At 41.5% G+C, this 25,419-nt stretch overlaps 1 protein-coding gene across 2 annotated transcripts in view; it reads right to left on the bottom strand.

Moving 5' to 3' along the window:
• KIAA1755 (KIAA1755 ortholog) overlaps positions 1-25,153 on the bottom strand; it is a 54,332-nt gene extending 29,179 nt beyond the window's left edge. For both annotated transcript variants that reach the window (XM_063455998.1, XM_063455997.1), the window contains exons 1-4: positions 23,994-25,153; positions 3,486-3,683; positions 3,251-3,374; positions 1,159-1,252 (exon numbers count right to left, since the gene is read on the bottom strand). In XM_063455998.1, the coding sequence (XP_063312068.1) occupies positions 1,159-1,252; positions 3,251-3,374; positions 3,486-3,683; positions 23,994-24,717 (1,140 nt within the window). In that variant the 5' untranslated portion in view covers positions 24,718-25,153. The remainder of the gene's footprint in view (positions 1-1,158; positions 1,253-3,250; positions 3,375-3,485; positions 3,684-23,993) is intronic.
• Positions 25,154-25,419: the final 266 nt, after the last annotated feature.

Raw genomic sequence — 25,419 nt, forward strand, 5'->3', positions numbered from 1 at the left:
AGATTAGAGGATACATTACCTATCGTACAACAATCACTAGACAGTTATCATAGAATTTCTTAATCCCTGCGTCAGGACCACAAATTGGGTCCCCAAGCTACTTTAGTCTGTTGACTTGGTTGGAAGAGACATTTCATGTATGACATTTCATTCATGAGAGGTAAGATTTTTATTTGCAAATCTAAAAGTTATAAGATGGCATATTATGAAGTTATGGGGACTTAGTGGAGTTTCCAATTAATAACATTCCATAAATGTTTAAAAAGAAATAAGAGAACAAGCCATTATTATAAGCAGTTTTGGAGGGTATTTGAGATAAAATTAGATAAAAGTTCAAAAGAGACAGATCCATAAACACTGGATACCAGCTAATATATGTGTTCCCTGAATATGATGGTGAGTTGGTTAAAAAGGAGCAGACTAGTTTACCTCAACTGGACGCTGGTGGGACAAGACCATAGAATTGGGACTGTCCCAATGAAATCATGATGATTGAGAGGCCTGAGATTATCCCAGTTATTCAGTAATGTGTGAACTGTTCTCCAAATATTATGGGTTAATGTTATTAATGTTAAATACTTTTTGACTTCCCAACAATTCACAATTTAGTAAATAACCCAGTATAGTCTGCAGGCTCATCAGCGTTTGTAGGAATTATGTACCCATCAGCTGGTTAAGAATGATGGGAGTTCCGGCCCAACAGCAAGTGAAGAACTGCACTATTCCTGACCCATGTCTTCTTACAATAACAACAAAAAAGCTATTACGACTGTACTTCTTAATGACAAAATTAATGTTTGAATGTCATGATTTGGGCTCGGTGTCCACAATCTTCCATATCTCATTAACAACTAAATGTAAATGGCAAAGAGTCACAGAGAGAAGTAAATCCATTAAAAAGCAATAAAATCAGGGTGGGGAAAAACCAGAGGAATACGTGGGTGTCTAGTTTTCCATTTGTCAGACTGAAAGGATATCATTTTGAAGTGGTTGAGTAACTGAGATGATCATCAGCTGGTGTCTTGGACCAAACTGATAAATGTCTGAAACATAATTTATCTGATTGCACTTTGGTGTGAGATGAGAACATGGCTAGAACAGTTGTATACAGTGCTGATATTCAAGAATCTTGTTTTTAAATCTCGAAGGTGGTCCTACCTGGGCCGACTGTAGAGCTGCATGTAGACATGATGTTGGAGGTTGCTTCCTAGCATCGACTAATATCAGGACTCCCAGATCCTTGACTTCCTTTCTGGGGAAAAGAAATAACATGACGTGGTATTAACGAGAACCACCTGCTTATGTAACTAAAAACACCAAACTCCCACTGTGGTATTGCTTAAAAAACCTTGCAATAAATGCATATTTATTCTGACACTATAGACAAAATGAAGACTGTGTTAGAAATTTCAATAATTTCAATTTACCCAAAACATATATGTCATTATTAAGGGTGATAAAAATATCCCCTTGTCTGCCTACTATAGTCATTTATTTTAGCTCAAGAAATAATTATCTACAGGGGCCTAGACACATTTTCAACTTTTTTTTGGAAAAGCAAAGATGCAAAACCTTCCAGGGAGAATGTATGGTGGTTATAGTTAATGTTCAATAATTCACAAGATGATTTTCAACAGGAAGAGCCCAAGTTATATTTGAAGTCCTAACTATCCACGCAAGAAGGTTTGGAGCATTCCCAAAAAGGCTTCAATTTAATAATCTTTCTAAATAATTCAATACTGTTAGAAAAAACATTTAAACAATTTATCTTCAAAGATTCCAGGAGATAAATAATTTGGAAAGCTGTTCTAACAGTATTGAATCATTTTGTAAAGCTAATTAAATCAAGACCAAAGTCTTTAGAATGGTCTTAAGTTCTTTTAATGTACAAACTAAATCTTAAGTAAGGGAGAGGTTTGGAGGTTTTGTTGTGAGGGTGATCATGGCAGATGTCATGCTTGCATTTCCCCAAAGAGTCACCTTCAAAGATCTAAAGATCTTCTGATACATTAAATGAGGACAATGTATCCGAAGGAATTCCAGTTAATTTTACAACCACGATCACAGACTTGCCTATTAGAACCTAAAGGGTGCAACAAAAATAATTCAAAGGTCAACCATCTGCTAGAGAAGTCAACATGCTGTATTTCTAAAATTGTAGCAACCATGGGTGGCCAGGCACTGTACCTACTGGGTAACCAGGCAGAGGGACTTAAAGGGACTTATCTGCACATATCCTGCAAGTCCACATGTAGAATGCCCTTACGTTGTCTACTTGTCTAACTGGCTGACACTCAACCGTGTAGTCCATGTAAGAAAGAACCAAAAAAATATTTATTTATACAAATTGAAACATCTATAGACCTGTTTCCCCCATAAAAATATTATTCTAGATTTATGTAACCCATATTTATTATGCACTCCAGTGTAAAGAAAAAGAAAACAGGACCTCACTCTGACCTCACCATGGCAAGTACGCAGGGTACATTCTGGCCATATCTCCATTGGAAATACCCAGCCACACCATGAGAGCCACAACATAAATCAAGTGCTTGCTGGCATCATTAAAGACACTCAAACATGTTTTACTACAGGGACATTAATTTATTTAAACTCTTTCTTAACTGTCAGCAACCAGATCTAAATGTTCTGCCTCCACCCTTTTGTTTTTATAGCCTTGCAGCAATGAGATTAAGTGATTTAATTTAAAGTTAGCAGCAGTTCATTTTAAGCAACTGACCAGTACTGTTTAACATTTAGATGGCAACTGAATGCCCCCTCCACATTGAAGGGCAATGGACCATCCGATACCCTCAGCTGGTTAGGTTAGCAGTTGTTATTATGCCTCCTATGGCTCTACCCAAAGCTCTCTGGTGCAGGCCACTTAAAATATAAGTAAGTTATGTTTATAACCCATAGAGCCATATAAACTATTGGTAGCCCCCATGATCCCTGTAGTTATCAAATGGGGCTTTTGACTAATATATATATACTTTAAACTTTAATACTTAAAAAAAATTACTTTAATAGTAATTTAATGTATGCAAAGTAAGGACATCACATCATCCTAACAGTCTAATGAGAGAATATAAACATATTATGAGTAAGACTAATAATTGAGAGAATGAATGTTAGTTCTGCTAATTCTGTGTGTTTGTGCAGAGGAGATTTGTGTTAGTGCAGAGGAAGAACATGTTAACATGTTAACATGAGAGCAATATGCTTTCTTGCAGATTGGATACGATGTTACCTGGCCACGGAACAAAGGTAGAGCAGTAATCTTGCCACCTCTTTCACCGAACACCAGGGAGTCTCCCACGCGCTGCTATCTGTGGTCACCTGGATTAGGGCCCTGCCCTGCTTGTCCCTGCTTCCTGGGAACCACAAAAATATCTCAGTTAGTACATCCTGATTGCCTCACAGAGTGAGTAAGCAGGCAAATTGAGTAAACTCGATCCAGGACACAAGAAGTGACACGTACACACCTGGGAGGCAAGCGATTCCAGAGTACAGTAACTTGGCACTGAGGTCCTGGCACTGAATTGGAGGGTCCGAGATGGTTTCCCACGGGATAGTTCCTCTTGCTGGAGATCCTACAATGGAAACCCAAAGACCAGTCTTGGATGGGACCTTCTGGACAGAGGAAGTAATGTCAAGTCCAGAGGTGGAATTTGGCACCAATCCTGTGCAGGGAGCCAGAGAAATCTGTTGAACAGTTTGTTTGATGTTGGCTTTGGTTGCAAATTTACTCTCGCATTACTACTGGGTTAGAAGGACTTTATAAATGTCATCATTAACAAACTGGATAGCTAACATAGGCATTTCAGATAAATGAGAACCACGTTCACTATGATACTCAAGAGGCCTTAGAGCCATTGACATGCTTTTAAATATTAAAGGATGAAAGGATGAAGGAGAGGGACCTCAGTTAAGAAAAAGGATAAATGAGTCATTTAATACACGTGAGTTTACAGAGGAAGAGGTTCTATTTCAACTGTTAAAAGTAAAGACAAGGGGGCGGGGCCGGGCCGCCAAGATGGCTGGTCGCAGGGAAGCTCGGCTCCTGCAGACTACACACAATTGGGCTGGAAATATGGCCTTTGCAAAGTCCACAGATACCTGCCACTGCGACCCACGACGCACAGAGGCTACCGGATCCGAGGAGAGGCTGGCTCCAGCAGCTTCAGTCCCTCGGAGGTGAAATACCCGCGACTCACAGCGGGAACTTAGCCGGCGGTGAGTGGGGTGGACGGCCGCCACCCCACTATCCTGCCTAACGGAGCTGAAACGGCAATCCATCTCACGGCGGACCCGGCCCTGTTACCTCCCCCCTTTGGACCGGGGGGGTGATCCCGGTCCTCGCCCCACAGCCGTACTCACAGCGTGGCAGTGGAGATCCGACAAGGACGCCCGGCCATTACACAGGCTCAGGGCCCAAAGATGGCGGAGACCATGTGCGACATCGCTGACACCGAACATCAACATCCCCGCCTGAAAGGACTGAGCCTACCGCCAAGCGAGAAACCACAGCACACCACCCGACCTCTTACTCCCAACCAGCTTGCACTGAGGCGACACAGAAACCAGCATACTCGAGCAGCCGTCACCAAACCCTCTACAATGGAGGTCACCAGCTCCCGGATGAACAAGAGAGGCAAGCGCAACAAGCTACAGCGGAAACCCAAGAAATCCCAGCAAGCAACCCAATTGACAACATGGAGGGACTGTGCCCTGATGCCTGCTCTGATGGACACTCACTCCCAGCTACTCAGAAACAGCAGAGCAGATATCTGGGGTAGTGGCGGGACTCCCCCTGTCTGTGAGGTCTCGGGACCACCATGATGGCAGCCCTCTCCACTGGGCCGATTAACCAGGGTGAAATCCCACTAAAGTGACCTAGACACAGCCTGAATATAGCGTTATAATTTCAAAGCACTAGCCTGTTAATATAGCGAGCGATGTGTTCCTGCTTCACTATGTTTTTAGATATTATCACTCAGCCTGCATTTAATGTGTTTTATTAATCCTAACGTTTCAGCTTCGAAACAACAAACATGTGAGTTATTATAACCAGTAGTTTAAAGTTGCAATCAGTTTCTAGTACTAGCCTGTAGTACTCACCTGAATTTTTACACATGCATAATCTATGATGTCAACTGATCAGCGAATATGCAGACTAAGCCTGAATATTGTTTTAAGCGTACACTTTGAAGTCAATGACTTAAGGCAGAATATGATAGAATTCATGTGGTCAGACGTTATTGTATATATAGCCTGTTTAGACTGTATCTAATATGCCAAAATAGTGCAAAGTCCTGTTATATCCTAAGCTTACTAAAATTAACACTAAAAATGTGCAAGAACTAATATATACCTCACTGTACTTAATGTTTGAAAAAGCATGTGGATTGCCTTTGGGGTACCGCATGTACGTTCTGTTACGTTTATATGCACTACAAAAATAAAGAATTTAAAAAAAAAAAAAAAAAGTAAAGACAAATAAGTCAATGGGACCTGATGGAATACACCCAAAGCTATTAAAAGAGCTTAGTGGTGTACTAGCAAAACTAGTAAACTTTATTTAACCAATCATTGTTAACAGGAGTAGTCCCAGAAGATTGGAAGTTGGCGAATGTTGTGCCCATTCACAAGAAAGGTAATAGGGAGGAGTCAGGCAACTATAGGCCAGTAAGCCTTACTTCAGTAGTGGGGTATGTGATGGAAACCATGTTAAAGGATAGGATTGTTGAACATCTAAAAACACATGGATTTCAAGATCAGAGACAACATGGGTTTACTTCAGGGAGATCATGCCAAACTAATCTTATTGATTTTTTTGATTGGGTAACTAAAATTATAGATCAGGGTGGTGCAGTAGACATTGCTTAACTAGATTTCAGTAAGGCTTTTGACACTGTTGCACATAGAAGTCTTATCAATAAACTGCAATCTTTGAGTTTGGATTCCAATATTGTTGAATGGGTAAGGCAGTGGCTGAGTGACAGGCAACAGAGGGTTGTAGTCAATGGAGTATATTCGAAGCTTGGGCTTGTCACCAGTGGGGTACCTCAGGGATCTGTACTTGGACCCATTCTCTTTAATATTTTTATTAGTGATATTGCAGAAGGTCTTGATGGTAAGGTGTGTCTTTTTGCGGATGATACTAAGATATGTAGCAGGGTTGATGTTCCAGGAGGGATAAGCCAAATGGCAAATGATTTAGGTAAACTAGAAAAATGGTCAGAGTTGTGGCAACTGACATTTAATGTGGATAAGTGCAAGATAATGCATCTTGGACGTAAAAACCCAAGGGCAGAGTACAGAATATTTGATAGAGTCATAACCTCAACATCTGAGGAAAGGGATTTAGGGGTGATTATTTCTGATGACTTAAAGGTAGGCAGACAATGTAACAGAGCAGCAGGAAATGCTAGCAGAATGCTTGGTTGTATAGGGAGAGGTATTAGCAGTAGAAAGAGGGAAGTGCTCATGCCATTGTACAGAACACTGGTGAGACCTCACTTGGAGTACTGTACACAGTACTGGAGACCATATCTTCTGAAGGATATTGATACCTTAGAGAGAGTTCAAAGAAGGGCTACTAAACTGGTTCATGGATTGCAGGATAAAACTTACCAGGAAAGGTTAAAGGATCTTAATATGTATAGCTTGGAGGAAAGACGAGACAGGGGGGATATGATAGAAACATTTAACCCCTTAAGGACACATGACATGTGTGACATGTCATGATTCCCTTTTATTCTAGAAGTTTGGTCCTTAAGGGGTTAAATACATAAAGGGAATCAACACAGTAAAGGAGGAGACTATATTTAAAAGAAGAAAAACTACCACAACAAGAGGACATAGTCTTAAATTAGACGGACAAAGGTTTAAAAATAATATCAGGAAGTATTACTTTACTGAGAGGGTAGTGAATGCATGGAATAGCCTTCCAGCTGAAGTGGTAGAGGTTAACACAGTAAAGGAGTTTAAGCATGCGTGGGATAGGCACAAGGCTATCCTAACTATAAGTTAAGGGCAGGGACTAATGAAAGTATTTAGAAAACTGGGCAGACTAGATGGGCCGAATGGTTCTTATCTGCCGTCACATTCTATGTTTCTATGTTTCTATGCTGCCATCTCTTCCCCAGGTAAACAACACACATGCAACTGGCCATCCAACTGACCTAAAAGAATACTTGATTCATCAGACCAGGCAACCATATTCCATTGCTCCATGGTCCAGTTCTGACGGTAATGTCTCTATTGAACACACTTTTGGTGGTGGACAGGGGTCATCGTGGGCACTGACCGGTCTGTTGCTACACAGCCTTGTATGTAGCAAACTGATGGGCTAGCCTTCGCTTACCACATGAATCAAAGAGCTTTGGGCACTCATGACCGTCACTTCAATTCACCAGTTGTCCTTCTTTGCACCACTTTTAGTATGTACTAATCACTGCATACTGGGAACGCCCTACAAGAAGACCCCACAAGACTTGCCGTTTTGGAGATGCTCTGAGCCAGTCGTATCACTTGGCCCTTGTCAAAGTCACTCAGACCTTTTTGCTTGCCCAGTTTTCCTGCTTCCAACACATAAAATTCATGAACTAACTGTTCACTTGCTGCTTAATATATCCCACTCCTTGGCAGGTTTTCTAACAAGAAAAGAGGAGATTACCCAACCCGGGTGTCCTATAATAAGGCAACCAGATGGGTAGAAACCCAGTCCAATCTTGAGCTAAAACGTAGCAAAAACAAAAAAACTTTATTAAAGTCTATTAAAAGACTGGGTGAGGGTTGTAATGGACAGAGTCCTATAGGGAGAATGATAGCTGCATAGGTAATCAGCTTACAATAGACTGATTCTATTAGGCAAGCCCCTTACTTATAGGTCGAGGCAGTATGCTAAGCCATGCAACAATCCGGGAAACAAAACAGCAGTAGGGACAGGAGGGAGGAGAGAGAAACAATAATAATAATAAAATAAAATAAATGATCTCACACGCCAATCCCCTAAAGTCCTGTGCTAGCCCTTATTCTCCTGAATAACACCTTCGTGGGTGTTCTATTCTAAGACTCAACTAAGTCCATACAGATATCGCCCCAGTTAAAAAACTAAACAAACATGAGTGCAAAAAAGGTGCTGAAGTGCTCAAGTAAGTGAAGGCTGACTGAACCCGACGCGCGTTTCGGCGTAACCGTACGCCGTCATCAGGGGTATCTAATGGGAGGTTGTCCCCGCGGTTTATTTAAACCGGCATCTCAATTAGGTCCACGTGGGTATCTACCAATCCCGTGTATTCAGAGCAGAGAGGGGGCGTGGCATGAATATGCCGTAGAACCAGCCCCTCACGTGTTCTCCGACCAAATCACTGAGACCAGTGCATTTAGACCGGGATTTAACCCTTGGAGTGTCCAAAGGTTGCCACTGAAAATGTAATAAAGGATCACATAAAATGAATATGTATAAATAGGAGCCTACAGCTAGTTTGAGATATAAATTACAGATATCCGTATATAGCCGGTTTTACAATAACCTGGCAACATGAAAACAGATACTGAGTTATCACTGGCAAATAACTGTAGATATCATCCAAGTTTATATATTTAAGTAAATGATCCTAGATTTACATGGGGTATAATGGGGCACTCAAGACAAGGGTGGCAGGCTAACCCACAAGTATACAGGCCATAGTGAGAGTATATTTGGGGGGGGGAGCCTAGAAGTGTCAAAAATAGAAATCAATAAAGAAATATATACATATATACAAGCTTGTTATTAAGATAACATTATTTGTCAGAATATGGCAGTACTTTAAATGAATGGGGAGTAAGAGAAGCCCTCATTCAACCCTGTAGGTGAACGTGTTTTGAGATGATAGATCCAGAAAGCTTCTCTCTGTCTAAGTCTCAAATCCCAGTTCCCTTTTCTAGGGGGTTGAGGTATATGCTCAAGGCCCATAAATCGAATACCCGCTGAGGAGTGGTTATGGTATTGGTGTAGGTGTCTTGAGACAGGCGTCTCCAGATGTCGTCTAACTGAGTTAACGTGTTCGCGTATCCTAAGTCTGAAATGGCGAAAAGTCTTTCCCACATATTTTAGACCACAGGAGCAGGTCAGTAAATAAATCACTCCTGTTGTATGACAATTGAAAAATGAACGAGGTTTAAACGTCTTTGAGTCACCCATGTCAGGGATTGTCTTGGATTGTCTACTGATGAATGGGCATGCACTACAGTGACCACATTGAAAGGTACCCATAGGTAAGTATTTATGAAAATAGCCAGAGGGGGAAGTTGTTGAGAGATGACTGGGTGCTAAAATATCTCTCAGGTTCCTGCCTCTTCTTGCTGTAATCGAAGGGAAAGGTGGTAGGATTTCTTTTAAGTGCTTATCAGACTTCAGGATGGGCCAGAATTTCCTAAAGAGATTTGACATAGTGTCCCAACCAGCATCGAACGTACCAATGCAGCGTATTGTGTTCTGCTCAGTCTTTCGACTCACATCTGTGATCAGTGTTTCACGTTCAGTTTGGACAGCTCTAAGATAAGCTCTTTTCAGAACCCTGTTTGGGTAGCCCTTGGTCTTAAACATATGTCTTAACTCATTCGCCTTAAGTTTGAATTCTTCCATTGTTGAACAATTCCGGCGAAGTCTCAGGTATTGACCTATGGGGATTCCAGACTTGAGCGGTGTAGGATGATGGCTGGTCCAGCATAGAAGGTTATTGGAGGCAGTCTTTTTCCTGAATAGGGTTGTATCAATTTTGCCCCCAGATACCTGTAGTGTTAGGTCTAGGAAACAAAGTTTTTGACCTCCCACTTCACTCGTGAAACGTAGATTGAATTCGTTATTATTCAACAACTTCCCCCTCTGGCTATTTTCATAAATACTTACCTATGGGTACCTTTCAATGTGGTCACTGTAGTGCATGCCCATTCATCAGTAGACAATCCAAGACAATCCCTGACATGGGTGACTCAAAGACGTTTAAACCTCGTTCATTTTTCAATTGTCATACAACAGGAGTGATTTATTTACTGACCTGCTCCTGTGGTCTAAAATATGTGGGAAAGACTTTTCGCCATTTCAGACTTAGGATACGCGAACACGTTAACTCAGTTAGACGACATCTGGAGACGCCTGTCTCAAGACACCTACACCAATACCATAACCACTCCTCAGCGGGTATTCGATTTATGGGCCTTGAGCATATACCTCAACCCCCTAGAAAAGGGAACTGGGATTTGAGACTTAGACAGAGAGAAGCTTTCTGGATCTATCATCTCAAAACACGTTCACCTACAGGGTTGAATGAGGGCTTCTCTTACTCCCCATTCATTTAAAGTACTGCCATATTCTGACAAATAATGTTATCTTAATAACAAGCTTGTATATATGTATATATTTCTTTATTGATTTCTATTTTTGACACTTCTAGGCTCCCCCCCCCAAATATACTCTCACTATGGCCTGTATACTTGTGGGTTAGCCTGCCACCCTTGTCTTGAGTGCCCCATTATACCCCATGTAAATCTAGGATCATTTACTTAAATATATAAACTTGGATGATATCTACAGTTATTTGCCAGTGATAACTCAGTATCTGTTTTCATGTTGCCAGGTTATTGTAAAACCGGCTATATACGGATATCTGTAATTTATATCTCAAACTAGCTGTAGGCTCCTATTTATACATATTCATTTTATGTGATCCTTTATTACATTTTCAGTGGCAACCTTTGGACACTCCAAGGGTTAAATCCCGGTCTAAATGCACTGGTCTCAGTGATTTGGTCGGAGAACACGTGAGGGGCTGGTTCTACGGCATATTCATGCCACGCCCCCTCTCTGCTCTGAATACACGGGATTGGTAGATACCCACGTGGACCTAATTGAGATGCCGGTTTAAATAAACCGCGGGGACAGCCTCCCATTAGATACCCCTGATGACGGCGTACGGTTACGCCGAAACGCGCGTCGGGTTCAGTCAGCCTTCACTTACTTGAGCACTTCAGCACCTTTTTTGCACTCATGTTTGTTTAGTTTTTTAACTGGGGCGATATCTGTATGGACTTAGTTGAGTCTTAGAATAGAACACCCACGAAGGTGTTATTCAGGAGAATAAGGGCTAGCACAGGACTTTAGGGGATTGGCGTGTGAGATCATTTATTTTATTTTATTATTATTATTGTTTCTCTCTCCTCCCTCCTGTCCCTACTGCTGTTTTGTTTCCCGGATTGTTGCATGGCTTAGCATACTGCCTCGACCTATAAGTAAGGGGCTTGCCTAATAGAATCAGTCTATTGTAAGCTGATTACCTATGCAGCTATCATTCTCCCTATAGGACTCTGTCCATTACAACCCTCACCCAGTCTTTTAATAGACTTTAATAAAGTTTTTTTGTTTTTGCTACGTTTTAGCTCAAGATTGGACTGGGTTTCTACCCATCTGGTTGCCTTATTATAGGACACCCGGGTTGGGTAATCTCCTCTTTTCATGTTTGTAATTACAGGGTTATGCCCTATTACCCAGTCTAGGTGACCGTCTCTCTTGGGGCACGGAAGTTGGGTTTGGAATTTTCTTCCCAATCTTCTGACCCCTAGAGGCTTTTTCAATTTTTCTAACAATATAACCAATGTTTTTCACTTCACCTGTCAGTGGTATTATTGTTGTGGTTGATTAGTTTATGCACAAGTAGAAATACATGTTGTGTGCCAACAATCAATTTAGCCAAAATATATCAATTTAAAAAAACAAACAAAAAACATGCTTTATATGAATATATTCCCCATAATGATTGTCTTAGTTACGGTTCACTGCGGGAGGGCACGGATCACCGCCAAACTCTGTTTTTTATTATGACTCTAGTCAAGATGTATGTCAAAAAAATACCCACACTCCCATGAATAATGCAAATCAGATTTTATCTGCACACATACACACACACTGCACACATACACACACACTGCATTCATACACACACTGCACTCATACGCACACACTGCATTCATACACACACACTGCATTCATTATATACACACACTGTAAATAAATATTCAATTAATATAATTTTTTTAGTATCTAATTTTATTTAGAAATTTACCGGTAGCTGCTGCATTTCCCACCCTAGTCTTATACTCGAGTCAATAAGTTTTCCCAGTTTTTTGGGGGTAAAATTAGGGGCCTCGGTTTATATTCGGGTCGGCTTATACTCGAGTATATACGGTAGTTATTATACAAATTGATATTATATACACCAAAATTGGAAAAGAGAATTGATACTTCTCTATCAAAATTCCAAAATGAACTGCTGTACAATATAATTACCTTATTAGTCAAAAGAAGGCAGAGTTATCACCCGACGTTTCGGCGCTGGTGGCCTTTATCAATTATTACACCATTTTGATTGTATAATAAAATCTGATTTGCATTATATGAGGGAGTGTGGGTATTTTCTTAACATATGATTACTATGTAAGAGAAGAGGAGATTGGACTTTTTAGTAGTAATATACTTATACATGCTACTTTGTATGCATTTTATATTTCTTTGTGATACTCAATAAATGTAATTTTTTAAATACCCTTACTCCATCTCCTCCATATATCTGGTATCCACCTGAGGGAAGTGTCACCTCTAAATTGACACTGATGCCTACAGCACTTAGAGCCAGTCCCCAAAAGGCTCTATAAAAGGTGAGCACCAAATTTATACTTGTGTTCTACAATACTTAATTGAAGATAAATCTGCACTAGGAGTCTTCTTTTGTGCTTTATTTTGGAGATATAATCCGCAGACAGAAGGAAGAAAGGAGCATCTTCTATTCCTAGGTGTTGCTGCCTACCTTGAAAGGCACACTGGTCGATGTGTTTAGAGCCTATACCCTCATAAAAGGCTCTTTACAATGTGAGTTCCCCCCTTTTTATACTTTTCACTCTAATATCAAGTTATCTGACAGTACTACCCTATATATTTCCTTTGTTTATTTTTCATGTACACCCCGTGCCTATTGTAAGGGGTAAGTGCATAAGGATTATTTATATTATACTTTTTAAGCGCTGCACCTATATCAAGTGTTGGTTTAATGTTTCTCACACTCTAAACTCACTGCTTGGTATTCTGTTTTTTTACTATGTAAGCCACCTAAGGGGGTGGTTATTATACCCTTTTGCAACTAGTTGGTATTCACAGGCTGTACATGAATGGATTAACCCCTACATGCTTTAATCTAGTCAAGATGTAAGCAGAACATTTTTGCCAAAAAAACAAACATTTTTATCTGCATCTTCACAAGCAATTCTGGTAACACTAAGTATGAGTATAAATCCCAATATTTAATTTTTGCATTAAAACATCTCCCTATATAATATCGATATGAAATTCTCATATTGACTGTGTTGTAAAATCATTGATATCTCAACAAGATCAAAAGGTAACTTATGTCAATTTAAGGACTGCTTTGTCTAATGGGCTAAGCCGAGGGTGACAAAAGTTGACTAATGGTGGGTCTTCCGACATCAACTTTTCTTCACAGCAGCCATTGCAAGTCCCTCCAGTCAATAATATAATCACACTAGCAACAGATGTGGGAAAAGGTATCTTCCCGCACATTGCGCAGTGGTCTCATGTAGATAATCCATAGACCCAGGGCCGGATTAAGAGCCCAGTGGGCCTGGTGCTGACAATTATGATGGGCCTATTTACAGAATCTTTTCGACCAAAAACACTAAAACGGTCATACCTCCCAAGCGTCATGTATCTGATGGAGATGGTGTTGGAGGGAAACTCATAGGATGCAGCTATAAGAAAACACATACTCTATGCTAATCTCTCTCTAATTTATGCTTTCATCTTTCAAGTAAATCCATACCCCCTAACAGCAGTGTCCAGTGAAGCAGGAAGTCAATGGGCGGGGTAAAAGGGTGGGCCACTGGTGCGAATCACGTCACCAGACCTGCCAAAAGGGGAGAACATGCCCAAAAAGGGGGCATGTCTGTCCAAAGAATTTGAAGGACAGCCTGGCATGAATGCATGTCAGGCTGCCCGCCAATCCTGCAGGCTGGCCAACTAAGGGCATACTATGCAGGCAGCATTCTGAGGTTGACATAAATGCGTCTAATGATGCGCTCACTCCATGCTTTCTAAGGACTGTCCCCTAGCACTTGCTGGTCCACTTGTCTCCTTATCTTCTTACTAGCAGGCAGAAGTTCCTGGTATACAGTCTGAGACAGATACAATGTGTATGTAGTGAGTGTAGAAAAAAAGAGGGGACATACCACAGTGTTAGAGAGACCAACAGCATTACCTAAACTAATTTTATTGTCAGCCAGTCCACACAGGTTTTGTTCCCATACATCCCTCTTAAGCTTCCAAACTTAAAGGGACACTATAGTCACCAGAACAACTACAGCTTATTGTATTTGTTCTGGTAAGTAGAATCATTCCATTCAGGCCTTTTGCAGTAAACACTGTCTTTTCAGAGAAAATAACTCCACTGGCCACTCCTTAGATGGCTGCTAGAGGTGCTTCCTGGGGCGGTACTGCCTAGTGTGCAGCACTGCCATTCAGTGTCTCCACCCTCTGCATGCAGACACTGAACTTTCCTCATAGAGATGCATTGATTCAATTTATCTTTATGAGGAGATGCTGATTGGCCAGGGCTATGTTGGACTTGTGCTGGCTCTGCCCCTGATCTGCCTAGTTAACAGTCTCAGCCAATCCCATGGGCAAGTATTGTAATTTGCTCAGACCACCACTTCTGATGATGTCAGCAGACAGTCAGTTCAGAGGCAGAGCCAGCAGCTGCAGACTTGAATACAAGTTATATTTTACTATACTTAGGGAGGCAAGTAGGGTCCAGGGTGGTGGTTTTAACATAATAGGGTCAGAAATACTTGATTGTGTTCCTGACCCTATAGTGCTCATTTAAGCAAGAGTATGTAAAGAGTAGTTAGGGTTGCCACCTTTCTTGGGAAAAAATACCAGCCTTAATCATTTGTATAATCACAAGGAGTGACATCAGAGAAAATTCTGTAAAATCACCAACACACTACTCACAGTTTGATTCTGCTGTATAGATGGATTGCTCCCAATGTCTCCCTGTCTCCCAGTGTCTCAGTCTCGCAAGTCACCCAGTGTCTCAGTGTCCCTATGTATCACAGTGTCAGTGTCCCCATGTCGCCCAGTCCCCTAGTCTCCCAGTGGCTCAGTGTCCCCACTTCTCCCAGTGTCCCAATGTCTCAGTGTGTCCCCATGTCACTAGGATACTGGGGACACAGTGAGACCCGGGGACACTGAGAGACATGGGGACACCGAGAGACCCGGGAACACACAGACATGGGGACACTGGAAGACATGGGGACACTGAGACATTTAGGGAAACTGGGAGAAATGGGGACACTGAGACACTAGGAACACAGACACTGAGACATGGGGACATTGAAACATTTGGGGACACTAAGACACTAGGGACACAGAGACATGGGAACACAGACACTGGGAGACTAGGGGACACTGGCTGGGAGAGAGACACTTGGGGACACTGGGAGACATGGGGACAGTTGTGGACATAGACATGGGGACATTGGGACATATAGGGACACTGGGAGACATGGGGACACTAGGCACACTGAGACACTAGGAACACAGACACTGGGAGACATGGGGACACTGCAACATTTGGGGACACTAAGACACTAGGGACACAAAGACATGGGAACACAGACACTGGGAGACTAGGGGACACTGGCTGGGAGACAGACACTTGGGGACACTGAGAGACATGGGGACACTGAGAGACATGGGGACACTGAAACATTTGGGGACACTAAGACACTAGGGACACAGAGACATGGGAACACAGACACTGGGAGACTAGGGGACACTGGCTGGGAGAGAGACACTTGGGGACACTGGGAGACATGGGGACAGTTGTGGACATAGACATGGGGACACTGGGACATATAGGGACACATGGGGACACTAGGCACACTGAGAGACATGGGGCACAGACACTCCGAGACTTGGGGACACTGAGACACTAGGGACACTGGCTGGGGGACATGGGGACACTGGGAGAAATGGGGACATAGTGTCTCCGTGTCCCAATGTCTCAGTGTCTCCCAATGTCCCTATGTCTCACAGCGTCCCCATGTGTCTCAGCGTCCCCATGTGTCTCAGCATCCCCATGTGTCTCAGCATCCCCATGTGTCTCAGCGTCCCCATGTGTCCCAGTGTCCCCTAGTGTCTCAGTGTCCCCATGTTTTCCAGTGTCCCCAAGTGTCTGTGTTCCCAGGTCTCCCAGTGTCTGTGTCCCCATATGTCCTAGTGTCTCAGTGTCCCCTAGTGTCTGTGTCCCCTAGTGTCTGAGTGTCCCCATATGTCCCTTAGTGTCCCCTAGTGTCTCAGTGTCCCCATGTGTCCCTACTATCTTTCCCCCCATCCCTCACTTACTGTAGAGCTGTTGTCTGGACTGTGCTGTGCTGTGTTGCTGCTCCCTCATGGATCAGTGAGTAGTAGAGAGAGGCAGGGATATTCTGTAACTTCCTATACCTGCCTCTCTCCACACACAGTGACCCCTACTGGCCGGTGCTGGTATTGCAGAGTAATCGCAGAGTAATCATTTATTCTGAGAAAAATACCTGCATTTGTATTGCTGGTATTACTGCAATACCGGCACGGCCAGACAGCCTCAAATACCGGCTGTGCCAGTAAAATACCAGTCAGGTGGCAAACCTAAGAGTAGTGTGTAAAAAAAAAAAAAAAAAATTTATTTTTTTTTTTAAATGGGCCTATTCCATGGGCCTGGGCCTGGAGCTGCAGCTCCATCAGCCCCTATGTTAATCCGGCCCTGCATAGACCTCTGTGTTGTACTCTCACACATGCACAAGAGTACACCAGTGATGTGACTCTTCGTGAATAAAGTTCGTAACCTGAAAACTGACACAATGAAAAAATGGCTTCTCCTTCCTTGTCGCCGCACACGAAGTGGGCACGTAACCTTCAGGAGTCATTGCAAAATATGCAGAGATCCTTTAAATGACAGAGCTGTATTATATGTGCATGAGATATGTGCATTAATATGCTTAAGAATGGCAAAATAACTGAAAATGTTGGTTTATTTAGTCAGAATGCAAAATTGCCATTGACCAAATTAACAAATGACTTACTGACCAAATGTCACTGGGTCATTCAGTTATTTTGCCCTTTAACCCCCCAAGGTCAATAATAACAATTACTAGTCTAACCACCTACCACCTATGGGTGGGATTGGGAGTTCACTCGGTTTTTCTGCTTTACTAATAAGTAGACCCCATCCATTGACCACAAGTAGGGGCAGCGGGGTACATTAGGATGTCCCACACCATAATTTTTTTTATCGGCCCCAATCCACTGGCCACAGGTGGGGGCATGGTTTGATCATTTAAAGTCCTACACCCAATGTTGACGGGTAGGGGCACAGGGGTCAGGCCCCCCTTTTATTTTACAGATCCTATCCCCATTGTAAGGGGAAGTGTTTAGTTTTTATGCCCCCACATAAGAAATGGCAGGTGGTGGCAAAAGGCAGGTTTCAACCTCCCTTATAGTAATATGGGGGCCAAATGACCCAATAGGCTTATTAATTTATTTTACATTTTAATCTGGTGTCTGGCTAGCATTCACTGACCCGTCATATGAGTGATCCTCGCACTTCCAAGGTTTTTTTGTACTTATTTGCCTGCTGGTAACCAGAGAAATTAGTGGTTGGCCAACATTCTTTAAATAAACTAAAATTTCACCGAAACGAATGGATGGGTTACCAAACCTTGGAAAAAACAAAAATCTAAAATATCATGAAAAGAGATGATATCATCTATACATCACTAAGAACCACTGTAGTATTTTTTTCTAAACATTCCAAAGCTTAAAATAATTACCATTTTTTTAAAGCAATAGTATAGAAACAAGCATGCAAACTATCAACAATAATACAATAAAAGAAAAAAAAAGAATACATTGATGTTACTGGTAAAAATATTTAGACATTTTTTTTTTTTTATCATGAAGCCATTTGTATGTTCTGTCTACACAATGCCATGGGATAGGTGGCAGCGAACCTTCGGCTTTAAAACTCTTCTCTATAAAACATCTGATGATACTCTGTGGGTGACCTCTGCACAAATGAAGTCAAGTGTGGAATGTTGTGACCTAAAAATGGAGCTAGTGGGTCACACAGGGTTAGACGTTATTTTAATATTGTAAATATAGTAAGGTCTCAAATTCCCTTGGAGTGGAAAATACAACTCTCAGAATTAGATTTAAAGGGATTGCAAAGCCATATAACAAACGATTTACGTAAATAATAGACTTTAAAAGCAGAATGAAAGCCATGTGATTCCTTTATTTCATCAGTTCCTTGCTTAAAAGGAAAGTCCATTGGCCAAAAACACACACAAAAAAAAAGATTTAAATAAACAAATTTACTGTTAGTGGATACACCCACAATGAAAACATGCGTGCGCTTAATAAAGCATTTGTTTTCATTGTGTGTGTATATGTAAAAACAGTTTGCAAAAGCTGCAAGTCTCTTGTCTGCACCTTTGCATACCCTCTCCTTCTAAACCCACGCAGACTGCTAACCAATTCCCAACGCAGCTCAATAGGAAGTATTTGCACGGCAGGTGCTCTGGTCAATTGATGTCTCTTGAGTTTAGCTCCACTGAGCTAAACAACCAGGAAGTAACAGGACCCGTTGTCTGACTGACTGTAAGAAGTTTAATTTATAAAATTGTCAGTTTCTATTGAAATCTTGACTTTTTGTAAAAATTAAAAAAAAAAGAGGATACAAAGCAAGCTAAAGTGCTTTAGATATCTTAGGTGTCCCTTTAAACACTCATTTTAAACAACAAAATCCCTTCCAAAGAGTAATTGCCATTTTAATGGATCTATTGGACATTTAGTAAATTCAACACCAAAAGAACCTGGTAAACCACAGAAAACATTTTTCCAACATTTTACCATATTACCCCGAAATTACCCCAAAGTGTTTACACATTAGGAAAATGAACCACAAACACCTTCCTTAAATTGATGATGTTTGCACTCAACATTTCCAAATATTTACCCGTGTTCACCAGGTAATTAATGAATGCAACTAAACGATAAATAAGTAGCAACAAAATAAGGCAGCTTCAAAATAGCAGGGAAATCGATAAAACCGCAAATACACATATACACCACACCTCACATGTCCAATCTGAACACGTTTAAAGAAACAAACAAACACATGTGCATGTGTTGGTTTTTAACCGGCTACTGTCACACTTGTCACCTATTAGCTTAACGACTGCACTATAAAAGGGGTCAAACAGACAGGTCAGATCTCTCGGGGCACAGGTTTTTAAATGGCGACTAAAGTTAAATCTGGGTTCAAACTTCATCATCATTATCTGTAAAACCAATTTATATTAATTGGATATTATTGGGTTACAATTGTGTTGAATATGCTTATATGGTTATAGACCAAAGTCAGAAAGAATTATCAGATGACAACTCTGACATCTGATAATTAGCCCTTTGGAGTGGGAGTGTCGGTATGGCATCAGGAATGACAGGCTGACATACTGCCCCCTAACATGCAGGACCATGCAGAGAGCGCTGCTGAAGATGCGAGACACCAGGGAACTAAACTGGGACAACAGGACTGTCTGGAGCCCTGTCTTATGTTTCTCTTTGTCCAACTGCAACCCAAGTAACATGAACATTTATTTTTGCAATCCAAATAAATTGAAAACAACTGTTTCTGAAGATGACTACAAGGATACATGTTTGTGCCTGTCTCATCAGCTGTAACTACTGCATGCATGGCCATGGTGGCATTCACACGGGCATGCTGGGTGCTGAGTACAGAGTTAGATGATCTTGGGTGTCAGCCATGGGCAGGGACAAGGGACAACGGGGGAGGGGTGATTGTAAGATAGAAAGCATGTTAGATATTTATTACCCATAAACAAGTGTCAAGTGCTTTTTAAAACCTCCGTCATTAAACTATTCAACATCTCGCTGTATTACCAAGCGTAAATTCTTTAGGACAACTGCTATTGGACCCTTAAAGAGTGGTATAGAAATATTATAATAAAATTTTTTTTTGTTTTGTTTAAATTTCACGGAAATCAGTAGCTCTGCCATTCACTGCAGTGTTCCTGTGAAGTCACGTGACATGAATGGGAGAGAATAATGCATTCCCGTGATACACTCCCATTGCATCTCATTAATGGCTGGGTTCTGGATGGAACCCACGGAGAATTGTTTTCAAACTAATAGCATTCCTCCCAAGTGTGCCTATTTAGGAGGGACAGTTCCTATTATGGACCCAAATCACTCTGTCCCTCTTTTCTATCCCAATGTCCCTCTTTTTAGAAGCTCCATATTGTTGGTTTGTCTGAGTATATAACAGAGCTCCACAGCAATAATACAGTAATGTGTCTTTAAACTACAATAAATGTGTTTAGAAATCAGTCTGTGTAAATAAAATACATTCTTCTTGTTCTATATTACGTTGTAGTTGCATAAATTGTTACTAATAAATCACCTAAAAAATTTCAAAACGGCTCAGCCCATGGCTACACCCCAACTCACCCCCTCCCCCCCCCCCCCCCCCCGCAAAAAGTGTACCTCTTTGTCTATTTGAAATGTTGAGAGGTATGTAACAACATGGACTAAAAACACATATGAAAAACTGCTCCCTCTAGCGCAAGGATTCTCAACCCAGTCCTCAAGGACCCCCTACCAGTCCAGGATTTAGGAATTATCTGGGTGTGTCTAAGGTGTTATTTTTTTCTTTTTCTAAACACCTTAGACACACCCAGGTAATTCCTAAATCCTGGACTGGTAGGGGGTCCTTGAGGACTGGGTTGAGAACCCCTGCGTCTAGCGGATCCAGTGGAGGTGAATTTTACTTACCCCTGGTTGTCCCTCGAGGCCTCCACCTTGTTAAAGCTCCAGGTCCTCTGCGGCTCCTGGCGCTTCAGTTGCCAGGACCCACGTTAGTGATGTACTCTCGCACATGCACAAGAGTACATCACTGAAGTCTATAGAGGAACCTGAGGTATGCCCCATAGACAAAGCCTGAATTCCACAGTCATCGTTTATAATGGCTGCTGGGATTGAACTAATGTTGACAGTCAGAGGACCTCCTCCTTTTGTCAAGCTCTGTCAAGCTTTACAATAAGGCAAAGTAATAGACAAATCTGTTTTAAGTTCTGCAAGACAGAAGCCGGATTCATGTTCTCGCTACAGAATTTCTCTTTCCTGTCGTCTATAAAATCAGGTTGGATACTTAACCGGTTATTTTGGCTCCTAAGGTCTATACAGATTTATTGGTCCCTATTGAAAAAGCTGGCTGAATTTCTACCAAGTTTAGCTTTAAACTGAAGTCAAAATTTCATAACTGATGTATAAGGATCGAAGAGGGTACAGCAGCAACCATGGATAGATTTTCCATAAGGCCACCGAGTCCACCAGAGGAGGCAGTCAAGCGAAGGGCGGCATGGCTGGTAGGGAGCCTTTACTGGCTAGCCGATTCTCCTGCTGTGGGGCCAAGCCAACCGGGGAGAGCTCCTCCAGGGCCAGCACTCAATACAGAGGAGGTTTCATTGTATCAGAGTGTTGCTATGGGTTACCACGGCACCTCTCTAATACAATCCCCTGGTGCCGGCTGGAAAGAGGTGTCTGCACCCACCGTGGTGCAGACTGGAACATCTCCCATCAGGCCACCTGGGATCAGATACTATCAACCCACTACAGATCCTATACTCCTTTTACCCCAACAACAGGCCCTCCTCCCTCTCAATGCACACATTACAGCCACTGTCTTCCCCAACACACCCAACAGTCCCTATCACTCATAAATGCACACTACAGCGCCTCTTCCCTGCACACATACATTACAAACCTGATCCTCTATATATGTTTTCTACAACCCCAATTTCCCCACTTATACACAACAACCTCAATTCCCCCCTACACACTCTGCAGCCCCATTTTTCTGCACAAAACATAAACTATAGTCTCTATCCTCACAAATGCACACATTACAGCCCTTGTCCACACACAGTCCCTATTCACGTGCCCACACAAGCAACATCTCAAACCTTGCATTAGCAATATCCTATTCGCATACCCCATACATTTGCATATATGTATGTTTTTTATAGATATATATATAGTGGTGGTGCATTGAGGAAGCTGGCCTTGGGGCAGCAAAGACGGTAAATCCGGACTGTCAGCTACTGTGCTGCTGGGCCCCAGCCAGGGCACCTGACAGCTCAACATATCTCCATGACCAAATCTAACCCTGGTACACAATATGGAAGCAGACCTGCTTCTCTTCACAAAGACTCTGTTTTCCCACTAGACACCAAGATCTGCTTTTGGTTTAAGGCAGGAGAAGATAATTCTGGTTTAGCTTAGACAGAGAACTTCTGGCTCTCCTGTAACTAACCTGTAGTGTAGGCAGATACCAGGGAGACGCTAAGGCACTCTCTGTACCATAACCACTACATACATATGTGGTAGTTATGGTGCTTAGAGTATTACTTTTACTTTAAATCTTAAAATACAATAAAATATAATGTATACATTTGATGATCATTTGACCAGCACAATGTATAAATTGCATTTTATTTTCTTCTGAATGCCAACAAGCCATCCGTTATAAAGCGACAGGTGCACTATAAGACAGCGGATCAGTTGTTAACCTTTTTTTAACAGAGATCCAAAATATTTACATGACATTAGCTTCATGATACATTCTTCAAATGTAAAATTAGCTCGGTGACCCACTTTTCAACTGTAACACAATATATAGCAAGATACATTTTACAAAATGCCTTAATTAGACTCTTCCCGGGCCCAAGAGGCAGCTCATTGCCCCAGAGAAAGCAGAAAACATGAGAATAAACCTGAATATAACACAAATAGAGTCCAGACTTAGGGGGAAATACCACTGGGTGAAAAAGTTATTATAGTGTCTTGTATGCTTTATGAAAAGTTAATCTCAAAGCTTTATACAGTGAAACCTCGGAAGTCGAAAGGTCCCTTTCTCGAACAATTCGGAAGTCGAACACAAATTTCGACAAAAAATGTCTCGGTACGCGAACAATCCTCGGTACCCGAACAAATCATGCCACAAACATGTTCAATTAGACACACTTTAGACACATTTAAATGCCAGACAAACAATAATTTCTCTTCTCCTTTCCACTCACGCCTTCAACTCTCATAATTACAGGTAAAGTGAAGTTACATTTTCATTTCATTTACTTTACATTGTGTTTGTTAATTTTTTTTCCTGTATGATTTTATGCATGTAAGGCATTTTTAAACTGTAAAATTTGTGTTAAAATGCTGTAATTTTGGGGGGTGTGGAACGGATTAATTAAAATTACATTAATTCTTATGGGAAATGTTGATTCGGTTCTCAAACAAATCGGAAGTCAAACAGCCTTCTGGAACAGATTAAATTCGAGTTCTGAGGTTCCACTGTATATTATTATTATATATTAATAGACATTTGACCATTTTCAGATTAATGTACCCTTTCTTGTCATATGTGCTAATTTGTGTCCCCTGTAAAAATATAGATTTACTCAAGAATAATGTATCCTCATCAAACCAATCATTTCGTTTGGGCCTGTCAAAAAATGGTTACTTATTGGTTACTGGAGCAGTGGCAATGGGCAGTGATCTTTTTTTGCAATTAAGTTCCCAACATTTTACCTTAAACAGAGATTAAAAAACAAAAAAAATCTTAAACCACCAAAAACAAATATTGGAAAACAGGGAGTAACTGAAAAAGTATTGAATAATTGCACAATGGAATATCTTAGATATAGGAGACTTACAGTCCGAATTCCTTTCTATCATGTTATATTTTCAAACCCTAGTTTTGTAGTGGCATTCAACATGTATAGTTATAGACAAACATATCTTTGGCTTTCAATGATACCTTTCCCAACGAATTTAGTCCTGCTGAGTCGAGGGGAACATACAGCGGACACCCTCCTCCAAGTACCTCCATGGTGACTACCACCACCATCAATGGTAATTCCGTCCCCTGTTGAAGAGGAATTGCGCTGTCCTCTTAGAAACGAAAATCTGTGTACAAGAGAAGGGGAGGAGTCTGAACCAGATGAAGGGGTAGATCTGGAATTTTTTGAGGAACCCAGGCCAGGTACATCTCCGGGTTTTGGTTCTCCTTTGCCAGGGAAAAGCCAAGAAGCAGCTGTGTGGGTTGAAGTTTTCCTCCGGGAGCAAAGTGGACTCTCCAGGGCAGCAAACATGGTTGATGTATCAGCCCTGCTCACGGGGTCCTCCAATATATCAGCCATGGGTGCAGAGCAGAAACTAACAGGATTCTTAAGAGCAGCCATGTACGACCGTCGGAAGCGGCACTTTGTCTCCTGGACATTCAAGTTGTTATTTAGTTTTCTATTTAGACAAGGGGTGCATGCCCCCTCCTCACTGGTCATACCAGTCCCACAAACCCACTTATAATTAGCGACACTCGAAACAGGATCTCTGTTCACTTGAGGGGCCTTGGGGGGATCCCCCATTTCAGGTTGACCAGAGGAAACAGATGGCGGGTGGTCCGCCGCAGAAGCTATGTCCAATAGTTCTACATAGTCCCCTTCCAGCTCCAGGTGTGTGGAGTCTTCCAGGCTTGGTATCATTAGCTCGCAAGTTGTGGTTTCAAATTTTGCACAAATGAAGGTGTTACATCATCCGTGGTACCAACTCTGACATCATATTTGGGTACAAGAGAGGAGAGACCCAAAAAATTAGACAACCACACATCTGTTTTTATGGTTCCTTTTTCAGAAATCTATTAGATATTTCTGACTTGCACTCTTCTCATGTTGCGCATGAGCTAAACAAATTCTTTCACCAATCAAATATCATTTACTAAATAAGCATTCTGTATTATTTTTTAAAATCCACAGGCAAGTTCCAACTAAATAGGACAATGATGTACTCCAAGGCAAGTGTCTTCCACTATCAGCTCACATCTGTCGTTGACACATTGCTCGGTTTTCAGCAAGAAGGTGACAATTAAACGCTGTGTTAAATTGTAATTGGTTTCTGATCACTCCACAATGCCAAATTCCCCAAAAAAGAATTTACACGAGCTGCAGGGAGAGAAAGCCAAACATTAGGAACTGACGAGCACAAGACAGACATAACAATGTGCATGTGGATAAAGTGAATAAAATTGTAAAATACCGAATGATGATAATAACTACGATCAAAACATTTTACATCAGTTTTGCATTCCTTGTTAAGTAAATTTTACTTGAATCTGAACGGCAAACCTAAAGCTAAAATATCTGTGACTATGGCAGAAATTGAGAATGTATAGAAATTCAGAGATTAGG

This window comes from Pelobates fuscus, chromosome 5, assembly GCF_036172605.1.
Source record: "Pelobates fuscus isolate aPelFus1 chromosome 5, aPelFus1.pri, whole genome shotgun sequence".
NCBI classification, from domain to species: domain Eukaryota; kingdom Metazoa; phylum Chordata; class Amphibia; order Anura; family Pelobatidae; genus Pelobates; species Pelobates fuscus.